General features: G+C 38.7%; 1 protein-coding gene across 11 annotated transcripts in view; it reads right to left on the bottom strand.

Annotated features, from left to right (window-relative positions):
* Nucleotides 1-12,990, bottom strand: part of PTPN13 (protein tyrosine phosphatase, non-receptor type 13 (APO-1/CD95 (Fas)-associated phosphatase)) — a 155,488-nt gene that overhangs the window by 94,676 nt on the left and 47,822 nt on the right. For all 11 annotated transcript variants that reach the window (XM_014545968.1, XM_014545964.1, XM_005874096.2 and 8 more), the window contains 2 exons: nt 7,577-7,672; nt 6,589-6,682 (listed from right to left, as the gene is read on the bottom strand). In XM_014545968.1, the coding sequence (XP_014401454.1) occupies nt 6,589-6,682; nt 7,577-7,672 (190 nt within the window). The remainder of the gene's footprint in view (nt 1-6,588; nt 6,683-7,576; nt 7,673-12,990) is intronic.

Raw genomic sequence — 12,990 nt, forward strand, 5'->3', positions numbered from 1 at the left:
CCCCAGTGCACAAATTTTTTTGCACTGGGCCTCTAGTCTATACTAATAAAAGGGTAATATGCTAATTAGACTGGACGTCTTCCGGACATCCATCCGGATGTCCTGGACAAAGCCATGGTGGTGGGGGCTGAGGTAGAGGCAGTTGGGGTGACCAGCCCAGCAGGGGAGGGCAGTTAGGGTCGATCAGGCTGGCAGGGGAGAGCAGTTAGGGGAATCAGGCTGGAAGGGGTGAAGTTAGGGGGATCAGGCAGGCAGACAGAAAGGTTAGGGGCAATCATGCCGGCAGGCAGGTGAGCAGTTAGGAGCCAGCAGTCCTGGATTGCAAGTCGGACATCTCCTGAGGGGTCCCGGATTGGAGAGGGTGCAGGCCAGGCTGAGGGACCGCCCTTCCCCCCACCCCCCCACCTCGGTGCACGAATTTCATGCACCAGGCCTTTAGTTTTATATAATCTCTTCATTTCTTTCCTTTTCTTTTCAAAGCTCCAATACTCTCTCCCTCTTCCTTTCTCAACTTTTCCTTGGTTTTCTTGGTTAAAAAAAAAAAGAAGCAATCAGGAAATAACTTCCTCATCCTTAACCACCAAACTTTCCAAATTACATCCGTGTGTTCTTCCTTCTCTTCTGTTACAATGAATGGATGTTCTGCACGCTTACATAGACCCAAAACCTCTATGTGCATGGGATTCAGTCCCTTTCCCCTACTCAAAGACTTTGCTCCTGCTATTATTCTCACATGCATCAATAGTCTGGTATAGTAGGTTATTCTCATTAGAATAAAAAATGCTATACTATTTCCTACTCAGAATAAACTATCCACCTTTGGTTTCACATCATCTTTTAGATTCTATCCCATTTGTTTTTTGCTGTTGTTTAGAGTAAATCTCTTCAAAACTGTCATTTAAATTTTACCTCTACTTCATCTCCCACTCTCTCAGTCTCTGACCAATAGTTCCTGTTATTCCACCAAAATTGGTTACAAAAATGACTGTCAAAGCCAAAGGACAATTATCAATTTTTAATTTTACTTGACCTCTAAGCACCATGTGACATAGTTGCTCAATCCTTTCTCTTCTTGAAACATTTGACTTCTGGAAACCATGGTCTTTATTTTCTGTCTGCTTCACAGGCTCCTCCTTTTTCGTGTCTTTTGCTGGATCCTCCTTCATTTCAAATCTCTTAATGTTAGACTAAAACAATGCACAGACCTCCAGATTTTTCTAGTTCCTATGTACTCCATCTCATTTAGTCACTTGGTCCTAATCACCTCATATGTTCTTATAACTGCAGTCTCTCCCCTGAATTCTAATTCTATTCACCTGCCTAGGTGAGTGTTTGACTTGGATGTTAATACGCATCTTTAGCCTAATATGTCTAAAACCAAATTATTGATACTTCCTTCCATATCTCAATCATTTTCTGCTTGTTTAGGAAACAACTTGGAGTCATTCTGATTCCTCTTTCTTGAAAATCCCACATCCAATACAGCAGCAAATCCTGAAGGCACAACTTAAAGATATGTCTATATTTGACTCTTCTCTATCACTAACAACCTATGCCGTTTACATCTCACACAGGGTGCTGTAATTGCCTCCTAACTGGTCTCTTACTCCTGTAAATCCATTCTTAGCAGATCAGACCTTCAAAATCCCACTAAAATGTAAATTAGATTCTGGCTCTCTATGCTTTTTAAAACACGTATCTTTATTGTTTAGAGTATTACAGATACCCTCCCTTTTCCCCCCCTGACCTCTTCCACCCTGCTCCTGTCCCACGCCCAGGCCTTCCCCACACTATGGTTATGAATACCCTAAATAATAAAAGCCTAATATGCAAATTGACTGAGTGGCAGAAGGGCCAGCAGAACGAACGGTTGCTATGATATGCACTGACCACCAGGGTTCAGGTGCTCAACATAGGAGCTGCCCCAAGCCCGCAGGCCCTAGGCCAGCCAAGGCGGGCACGAGCAGGGGCCCCCTGATCGCCCTGCCAGTTACACTGCAGAGGGAGGCGACCAACGGTGGCAGCAGGGGGCAGGGCTGGTGAGTGGGCGGCGCCAGGCCGCCAAGGCAGGTGCCAGCAGGGGCCCCCAGACTGCCCCACTGGTTGCTCTGCAGAGGGAGATGACTGGTGGCGGTGGAGGCAGCGGGGGGTGGGGCCAACGAATGGGTGGTGCCAGGATGGCCAAGGTGGGTGCCAGCGGGTGCCACCTGATCGCCCCACTGATGGCAGTGGCAGGGGGCAGGGCCGGCGAGCGGGCAGTGCCAGGCTGGCCAAGGTGAGTGCGAGCGGGAGGCCCTGATCACCCTGCCCATTGCCCCACAGATCAGCCCTGATCACCGGCCAGGCCTAGACACCCTACCCGTGCACAAATTTCATGCATCGGGCCTCTAGTATGCATATAAATTCATTGGTTAATCTCTTCCCACCCAACCACCCCCTTCCCTCTGAAATACATCAGTCTGTTGCATGCTTCAAAGTCTCTGGATCTTCTTTATTCATCATATTTTGTTCATTAGATTCCATATATAAGTGAGATCATGTGATACTTGTCTTTCTCTGACTGGCTTATTTCACTTAGCACGATACTCTCCAGGTCCCTCCATGCTGTTCCAAAGGATAAGAGATCCTTATTTTTTACAGTTACATAGTATTCCATTGTGTAAATGGACCACAGTTTTTTAATCCATTCATCAATTATTGGTGAGCACTTGGGCTGTTTCCAGATCTTAGCTATTGTAAATGCTGCTATGAATATAGGGGTGCATATATTCTTTCTGATTGGTGTTTCTGCCTTCTGAGGATATATTCCTAGAAGTGGGATCACTGGGTCAAATGGCAGTTCCATTTTCAATTTTTTTAAGGAAACTCTATACTGTTTTCCATAGTGGTTGTACCAGTCTGTATTTCTCTATGCTTTCAACCATTCAATGGCTTCCTATTATACTTAGAAAAACATCCAAGTGTTCACCTCAGCTTCTGAGGTCTGAGATGATTTGGGTCCTGGTTACCATCCACTCTGTCCTCCACTCACTCTGCTGCAGCCACACTGTCCTTCTCGCTGCTCCTCTAACATGCAACACATCTTCCACACCTCATGGCCTCTGCTCTTGTTGTTCTTTTTGTCTAGAACCCTCTTGCTTCTGATATCTGCATGGTTCACTCTCTCATTTCAAATAGTGTTCTGTTCAAATATAACATCTTGGGAGATGCCTCCTCAGATCACCCTGTCTATGCAACGCAGAACTTGGACATCATACTCCTGCACTCTCTATCCCTTTAGACTGCTTTACTTTTCTTCAAAGTAGCATCACTCTCTAATGGTGCATTACTTACTTGTTTTTCAATGGTTTATTGGCAATCTCTTAGCCCCAGAATGACCCTTGAGGGACAGTTTTTGTCTAGTTCATGACTCTATCTCCAGTATCTAGAAGTACCCAGCACATGGTAGGTGTTCAACAATCATTTGTTAAACAAATGATTGATTAAATTTGATGGTTCAAAAATATCACTTAATAAGAGTCAAGGATAATGAACAAAATTTAAATGTATATATTTTAATTCCTACTTGTTATTTTTCATCAAATATATTAGCCTTCTTATTCAAATTATTTTATCTGTCCCACACAATATTTGGTAGAAGTTCTTATAACGACTGAAAAGTTTGAGTGACAAACAAAACAAAACAAAAAAACAAACAAACTCAGAAAAACGAAATCATTTAGGAATGAATAAATAGGTTGTTTTGAGACAGAAAAATAAATTACCTCATCGAGCAGATAGGCACAGAAGCAGTGGGAACTATACTATGTATAAACTGTACTCAAAGTTAACACTGGAAAACACTTAGCAATGCTCTTTGGCAAACCGCTTTGAATATCCTTTTTGATCACTGAAAGACACTTTTGATAGCTCAGAATCCAAAAATTACTCATTCTGTGGCATCTGACTCATAATTTCCTGTAAATCTCCCCCTACCCCCTGTTTTACAAATCAATAGCACTGTCTGTATCTGTCTTTCACTTCATTCTTGCTAAAGGGGATGGAAAGTTTTATGAGGAACCATGCAACATGTTTAAATACAGCACTATTTATAGATCTGACAAATATGTGACCTCAAGAACAAAACAGGATCTCCTGATTGTGTACCAGCATGTTAAGGATATTATCAGAAACTTTGTACACATTCAGGAAATTCTGCACTTGAATAAGGAATTTGGACAGTATTTTAGTTAAAAAGGAGGTGGGTACTGCCATTCTAAAAGAAGTAGAGTTTAGTATCTTACATTAAAAATAACGTATACACAGACCTAACAATCTACTTCTTCAAATATTTTTCTTTCACCTATACCTTTTATCTAATGCAGGTATAATGAACACCACATTGGGAGTTTACCTCTTTTTTTAAAAAAATATATTTTTATTGATTTTTTACAGAAGAGAAAGGGAGAGGATAGAGAGCTAGAAACATCGATGAGAGAGAAACATCGATCAGCTGCCTCTTGCACACCTGCCACTGGGGATGTGCCCACAACCAAGGTACATGCCCTTGGCCAGAATCGAACCTGGGACCTTTCAGTCCGCAGGCTGACGCTCTATCCACTGAGCCAAACCGGTTAGGGAGGAAGTTTACCTCTTAAAGTGTGAAATAAAAAATAGTTTCTCACTAAAACATGATTTGATGAGCTAAGATGACCTTAATGTTTCCTATATAAAACTTAGACAAAAAACAAACAAAAGAAAAAAACTAAGACAGTCTCATAATCTTGATGCTTTTGACATAGCTTATCAAGAAAATTGAAATAAGACACATAAAACGTTTTAATTTTATTTGGAGGAATATGTTTTTATATGACTAAAACTGACTATAAAATAAATTCATCTTAACACACAATCCCAATAATTCTTCCAGTTGTTATTTTCTACTGCAACTTTTTTTTTAAAGATTTTTTTTATTGATTTCAGAGAGGAGGGGAGAGAGATATAGAAACTTCCATGATGAGAGAGAATCATTGATTGGCTGCCTCCTGCATGCCCCGCACCGGGATCAAGCTTGTAACCCAGGCACGTGCCCTGACTGGAATCGAACTGGTGACCTCTCGGTTCCTGGGTCAACACTCAACCACTGAGCCACACCAGCTGGGCTCTACTGCTACTTTTGATCAAGCTAAAAGGGCATCATATTAACTATCTATAAGTTTTCTCCAAATTACACATATAGAGAAGGGTGACTTCCTCAATTTAACACAGAGCTTTGTGCAATTCAATCTGCTTCTTCCTAGTGTTCATACCCAAACACTTTTGCTTCTTTAAGAAAACTGTGCAATATCAAGCATAGATCTGTCTTTTCTCTTACCTCTTTGTTCAAAATTACAAAAACAGGGTCATCACAATTACTATTATCACAATGGGGCTATAGTAATATAAAATGCCATTGTGCAAATATAATGTCCCCTTAGGTACATAAATACTTATTAAGGCTTTCCTCAGGTAAAATAAAACTTAACTAAAATAAACAGACTATATTAAAAGGTATAAGAAAGAATAGAAATTACATAAATTTAATAAAAATTAAACATTAAAGATAATTTTGTTGTAATGTATTTAATTACTTAGAGTCAAAACCTTTAATCACATGGCTAGGGTTACCTGATCTAGTAATAGTTTACAGCTGTGAAACAGTGTCTGCCAGAATTAATTGGCTAAGGGGCAAGGTTTTGTTAATTTCCAAATGATTCTTTTGTATATGGTGGCACCTGAATGATACAAACGGAAATAATGAATTTAAAAGGATTCCCATAGTATGGGTGTAAGTTCTGAAGCATCCTCTGGTTCTCGAATATCACATTACAAATTTCAAATTAACGCTTAACTTTAGCAATGTGCTTTTGTTCATGTAAGGGACCTGTGCACACACAAAAAGACTGCACATCAAACAGTCACTACTGCCTTGACACTTTTCAGTTTAAACAAAGTAAATCAATACATAGCTATAATACCACCATCCTAAGTCTGGAACAAGCATAATACCTAATCCCTTATAAGAAAGTTGAGTATTTCAGTATAAAAATGAACTCTTAACAGCCCAAAGTGGGCTTTTAAAAAAATACAAGATGACCTCTTTTAAACCAGGAAAAATGTAGTGAATAATTAACTTTTTACATAACAGGTTACTTAGTAGTAACCTCATTATTCATTCAACAAATAATACTTAGTGAAATCCTGCTTGTTGAACCTGTTCAATCGTTTAAAAGAGGTATTACTCTCTATCTTCCCACAGGTTTAATGCCAACGCCTTCAGAATTTCCTAACTGTTAATAAGTACTGACAATTCTAAAAATCAAGCACAAACTATAAATAATCAGAGCCAATTCTAATTTTAAAAGATTCCAATAACTCAAACTTGAACTATAATGTCTTCACATAACTGAATAAATTTGTGGGTATGGAAAGAGGAGGGAAAGAAAAAGGAAAAATGGAGAAAAGAGGATAATTTTTAAAATTATGTACTTGATTCTAATAAAAACAAAAACAAAAAACCTGTCACTGTTTCCAGGAAACACATTAGTATTACTTTTTCAGGTCACATACCTTGGTCTGTGTGACTGGCCTTGACTTGGAGTTTCATCTACTCCTGGGAGACCACTGTTAGATTCAAATCTCTTTGAAGCTTCACTTTTTCTCACTAATTTAAGTGAAAAAGGAACAGATGATAATAATATGAAGTGATCTTATTTAAAACTCAAGCATTTAGCAGACACAGATCCATATTCAAATCATATTCATATAATCGAATTAATGACAATGTTTAGAGGTAAGTCATGTTGTTTTTAAAGACAATGAATTATTTTCTACTAGGGGCCCAGTGCACAAATTCGTGCACCTTGAAAAGAATTGTGGGCAATGAGGCTATGGTAGGTACAGGGACTGGTCTCGGCCCATCCTCCATGCCCCCACCTGGCCCCTTCCGCCATGACTCCCGGTCCCGTCTGCCAGCAACCCTGCTCCTGCTGCCACCACTTCCACACGCTGACAGCACCAGCCCCACTCGAACCCACTGACAGTGCAGAGCAATTGGGGCCAGCGCCAGCAGCGAGGGCTAGTGGTGGCTGCTGCCCTGATCACCCCTCAGGAGCAGGGGGAGGTGGAGAAGCCTTCAGGGGTGATCAGAGCGGGCAGCCACCTCTTGCACCCGCTGATGGCACTGAGTGATTGGGATTGGCACCAGGCACTGGCAGTGGGTGTGAACAACAGCTCCAGTGTCAGCAGCAACTGGCGCCCACCTTGGTCTGGCACCCCAGCTCACCTGCTCCACCATGCTATAAGGATCGGTTGTTCCACCGTTCGGTCTATTTGCATATTAGCCTTTTATTATATAAGATATTATGAAAATGACTACATTGCTGTTGATGAAGCTATTATAAAACTCCTATAATATTGTTAAAATGAATAACTGGCCGCTTTTTATAATTCTTAAATTTTTGTATAGAATTATTTGTTTGTCACTTCAACTCAGTGCTACTGAAAAAGGACAATCACGGTTTCTTAAAAACATTTTATTTTCTGAGATGCCTCTCACCTTGTCTGAAGTCTGAGTCAGAGGAAATAATAGATGGACTTTCGCTGGAGGTACTAAAGATATCACTGTGGTAAGTTTTGTATCTTCGAATTGGTTCTAAACAGATTAAAACAAACAAACAAAAAAACATTAGAAAGGAAACTCATTAGCTGTTCCACACAAGTCAAATAAAATAGTACATTTACTATGGTGAGAGTGGAACATTTTATAGAATGTTTAAAATATAAGATTGTTGGATGGTACTCAAACAATGTGCTTCCAATTTGGAGGTAGTCTGGCATAGAGGTTAAGAGCCTGGACTCTGATGCCAGATTGCATGGGTTTGAATCTCAGTTCCACTAATTTCCAGGTGTGAGACCTTAGGTAGGTAATTTAACTTCCTATAACTCATTTTTTTTTAGCTGAAAAGGGGGCATAACAATAGGGTACACCTCATAGGGTTGTTGGAGCATCAAATGAATTAATATAGGTAAAGCTGTTAGGAAAGAGATGTTACATAAAAATCATCATTGACAACCAGTTTCGAATGCTCAATGTGTAAATTCTCTGTGTTAGATGCTAAAGGAATAGAAAATCCAAAAGCACAGTCCTAAGCTCAGATAATAAGTAAAAATACCTAATTCAAGGAAGGATGTTTAATTCCACCAGAATGAGATGAGTAAGCATTAAGAGTGGGGGAGACTTGTCAGGTTGTGCATTGTGTGCTGTAAAGGGGCAGGACTCCATTAAAATCTAAATTCTACCTTCAAAATGTTACTGACTTGCCCTCTCTTTTCAAACTCCCCATAGTTATCACAGATCATCATTCATCTCATGCTGGACTCATATTATAATTCACATTTCAGAGAGTAAATTTTTCAGAAACAAAAATCTGAGCATATTGCTATATTTCTTAAGCTTCTTCAATCTGGTCTTTAAGGTACAATGAAAAACTCCTTAGCTTAAGGTTCAAAGCCTTTTATAACCTGACTAGAGGCCCGATGCACAAATTCATGCACGGGTGGGGTCCCTCGGCCTGGCTGGCGATCAGGGCTGATGGGGGCCATCTTGCCCAGTCCCGATCGGGGCCAATCAGGGCCGGCTAGCTGCGGGAAGGGACCGCAGAAGGTTGGCTGGCCGCGGGAGGTTGGCTGTGGGAGTGCACTGACCACCAGTGGGCAGCTCTTGCATTGAGTGTCTGTCCCCTGGTGGTCAGTGCGCATCATAGCGACCAGTTGACTGGTCATTCGCTTGCTTAGGCTTTTATATATAGAGATCTTCAACTAATTGTATAGCAGTGACTGTTGATACTGTAAAGTCACAGATTCACTTGTTGGAAACAGATTAAAAGTACAGACCTCTTTCTTCCCACTCCCTAAAACACACACACACACACACACACACACACACACACACACACTTAAATAGAACTTTAGAAACGCAATGCAGGTAAAACCCTGTTCCAATAGCCTCATGGTCATCTACTTCCCCAGACAAATTCTGCACTCATGTTCTAGATTTGCAAATTTATAACCAAAAGCAGATAAATTTTTGGGCTCCTTCCTGAAAGATACTCTTTCTGCTAGGAATGCTGTTGTCCACTCCAGCTTTTTTTTTTTTTAAGCTAGACACTTTTTCTTTTTCCTTTAAAAGAAGCCTTAACTTGAACACAAAAGCTTTCATGACCACCTAAAGGCCGGATTGGGCAAGGCTTCCCTCACTTTCATATTGCTTTACACATAACTGGTTGCAACTCTTCCACTGCCGAATAATTTTCTACTTGTTCCCTCTACCCAAATTATAAACTCTCTGACAAAAGGGATTTTTTAAAGATATATCTCTAGTATTTACCAACTGTTTGCTAGCAAGCACAAAAATAAATATTTTCTGAGTGAATATGAATGAATGGATGAATGGATAGATAAATATGTTACACAAAGGTCACCGATGAGCTTCAAGAGGAGTATTTCCATTGCACAGACAAGGCAGAGGCCAAATCAGAAAGGGTTAAAGAAGGACCAGCTGGTAAGGAATTGAGAAAATTCTTTCAATTAGTTTAGGGGTTTGAGAAAAGAAGAAAAATTTTTTAAGAAGACTGAATGAGGAATCAAGAGTCTTTTTGGCAGAGTGGAATGTCTGAGCATGATTTTAGGCAGTGGATGATAAGCCTGCAGATTGGGGGAGACGGAAGTTGTAAAGCATACTAGGGAAAACTGCTGGAAAAATGTGCTGAGGAAAACAGGAGGAGATGGAAAAAATCCCCAATGTACCTGAGACGGTTAGTTGGCAAGGTGAGATAATCTTTTTTTCTTAAGAGAAAGAAATGATGGAAAAGAAGTGAAAATACAGAGGGAATTCCCAGATATTCTTATCAGAAAGTTGACCTACTCCTGGTAATAAAAAGTGAATCACTTCCTGGGAGCCTGTTTAGCTGGGAGCTTGAGAGAGTAAAGACTTTCTGCTGTGAAGAATGTGGTAAGTCAGCAAAAACCACATGAAAGCTTTTGTGTAGCCATGAGAATTTAGATTAGGCTAGAAAGCATGAATTGTATTGGAACCAATCAGAAAGGTTTTGTGGCTTTTTCTTGGCTCTAGAGAAAGCAGACCATGGGAAATATCTAGATCTGAGGAATGACATGGAATGCATGGCAGAGATAACCAAGGTATGGGAGGGAGTCTATTTCACTAGTTTGCAAACTTGAGAACAGGGACTTCACAAAATGAATTATTCCTTGTGTTGCAAGTTGTTCAATAGAGAATGTTAAAAAAAAGAGAGAGATGAATGAACGAATGATTAATGTGATTTGAAAGGATTACAGATGACAAAGAATTTTACATATTATTTAACTTTAATGGACATAGTTAAATGATTATTTAAGAAGGGTTATTTTTTTCAAGGAGCACCAAATAATTTTTTGTTTCATTTTTATAGAACTCTCATGCTAAAATTTTTGAGGAATTTTCCCAAGGTGACTTGGCCAAATTCCAAACCCAGCATTGCAGCACAGAGAGCAGTAAAACAACAAAGCCAAGGAGAGGACCCAGGTGTTCACAGGCAATACAGTTTTACATTACAAAGAAGAATGGGAAGTCGCAGAAGTCTACTGTATGACTGAAGCAGAAAAGGTCAGTCACTAGGATGTTATACCATGTAATAATAATTTCACAAGCCATCTTAAGTGAATTTACTGTTTCATTGCTATTTCTGCAAAGTAGCTGCAAAATAGTAAATAAATTTTAATTTCCATTTTTTGGTGGTGCTTTGTTCTTATACTATTTTATGTGTCTGTATTCTTCTCTCCTGCTAGCCTATATATGTTGTGTTTCTTTTGTCTTTCGTTTACTCTGACAACACTAGTAAACTTTTTAAATTCTTGGGTTCCCTTCATAAGACATATTAGGGTAATGATGATGATCCCCTTTTTAAAATACAGCAATAAATCATCTTCCCTTGATCAACTATTGGTTTATAAATGTTTTCAGGACCACACCTGGGGGCAGAAAGGGACCTGCCTTATGAAGTTTTCCTGCCTTAAAGAAATAGGGCACGAGCACTCCAGAAACACAAACCAGATGACTAGCGAGGCAATACTATTATGGGTAAGAAGACATTCCCACCCCCTAAGATTTGAGTAGAGGTGGGTCTCTGTGTTACTTAAAGTAGTAGGAATCTTTTTTGTGAGCTTCTGTATTCTGAAATAGATCTATTAAAATGTTGTTATCTACGTTCCTTTCATGTAATGGCATGGCAGATATAACCAGATTAAAGTTCCTAGGGAATATTTACTGTTCAAGTCATGATTATAAGAAGGTTATAATCAGATTCAAGTTCTCATCCAAAATTTACCACTTACTCATGCTTAGAAGAAAGGTTAGCCCTCGTTAAGTACAGGCTTTCCATTTCTGAATTAAATAGTAAATTTAACCATTTCAGAAATTATAAAATTACAGGTCTCTTACCACGAGTATCTTGCATTATTAGCATATACAGAGTGGCACATTTTCCTTGCTTACAGATAATTTAGGCAAGAACAATTACTGGCTTTTTGATATGATCTACATAAAGGCAAACCATAGACACTAACTAGAGAGAGAACAGTTTTCCTCCTCTGTTTTGGTCTGCAGAAAGGTAATCCCTAATTTTCCATGAGCTGTCCTAACATTATTAACAACTTTTCTTTTAGGAAGATACTACAAATGTTTCTATCTATATTTAAATGTATAATATTAACACTTTAGATTGGTCCAGACCCCAGGAATGTGGTATTAACTGAGTGAATAAAAAACCCAAACTTTTTATTATGAAAACTTCTGGACAAGAAAACAGAACAATCAAGTTCTCATATAGTCATCTCCCAGCATCAACAAAACCCTGTGATTGTTATTTTAATTAGAAAGTGTCAGAATATTTTTTAACAAAGAGATGCTCCTAAGTATTTATATATAATATTACAGTTTTTTTAATGCCAAAAATTCTTGAATCGTGTTCAACAGGCCTATTAAGAATATTTAAATACACACTTTATACATTTAAGCTTTCACTATTACAATTGCAGAACTGAATTTATTTGACTTTTGTGGGATAAAATTAGACTTAAAATCTAATTTTTGGTTTGCAAATTTCTTATCTCAGCTATTAACTATTTCAATGAAGCCCACACTCTGCAAATCAGTGTACTGGGGTTTATTTAGGGTCATAATTATTCCTCATTTCACTAGACAGTTTTCTTCTCTGACTTCCAATGAGTACTTAGTTTGCAGATGTGGAAAATGAAGTGGCAGGAAAGAACCTGAGTGTAGAAATAATAGGTGCAAGAGAACAAATGGGTAAGTAAAATTAGCCTGGGCACATATCACCAAATCAGAAGAACCACATTGGGTGTGTGCGAGTATATGTATATAAACACATAAAACATTTGGGAATATATTCTCTCTAAAATACATTTTGTGGAACAGTGGTGAGAAGAATAGGGACTACAGAAGAATGGCTTACAGAATTAGCATTTGGATAGAAGTCTAGTTATAGAGATTTCATAGTCATACATACTTTGATATTTAAAGATATCTTTTAATTCCTCTTAGTATCTTCTATAATTAAAAGTATACTGTTTTTTTAATCAAATACAAGGCATAAAAACCTGACATTTTATTATCCTTTAACTGTAATCTGATTCTCTAAACAAAATTCACTTCAGCTCCAATATCATAGTGACTCTACTTAAATAGTAACAATAAAAAGCAGCTTTTCAATAGGCTAGAATGTTTTGTCCTGGGCTCTTAACAACCAAGAGTCATGATTTCCACCACCACTTAGCATATTTTAAACATACAAAGTTGTGGCATGTGATCATACTTTTAATGTTTAGAAGATTATAAAGATTTGCAAGATATTCTCAGTTTACATAACACTATTTCAGGTGAAATATTCAAATCCA

This window comes from Myotis brandtii, unplaced genomic scaffold (assembly GCF_000412655.1).
Source record: "Myotis brandtii unplaced genomic scaffold, ASM41265v1 scaffold424, whole genome shotgun sequence".
NCBI lineage: Eukaryota > Metazoa > Chordata > Mammalia > Chiroptera > Vespertilionidae > Myotis > Myotis brandtii.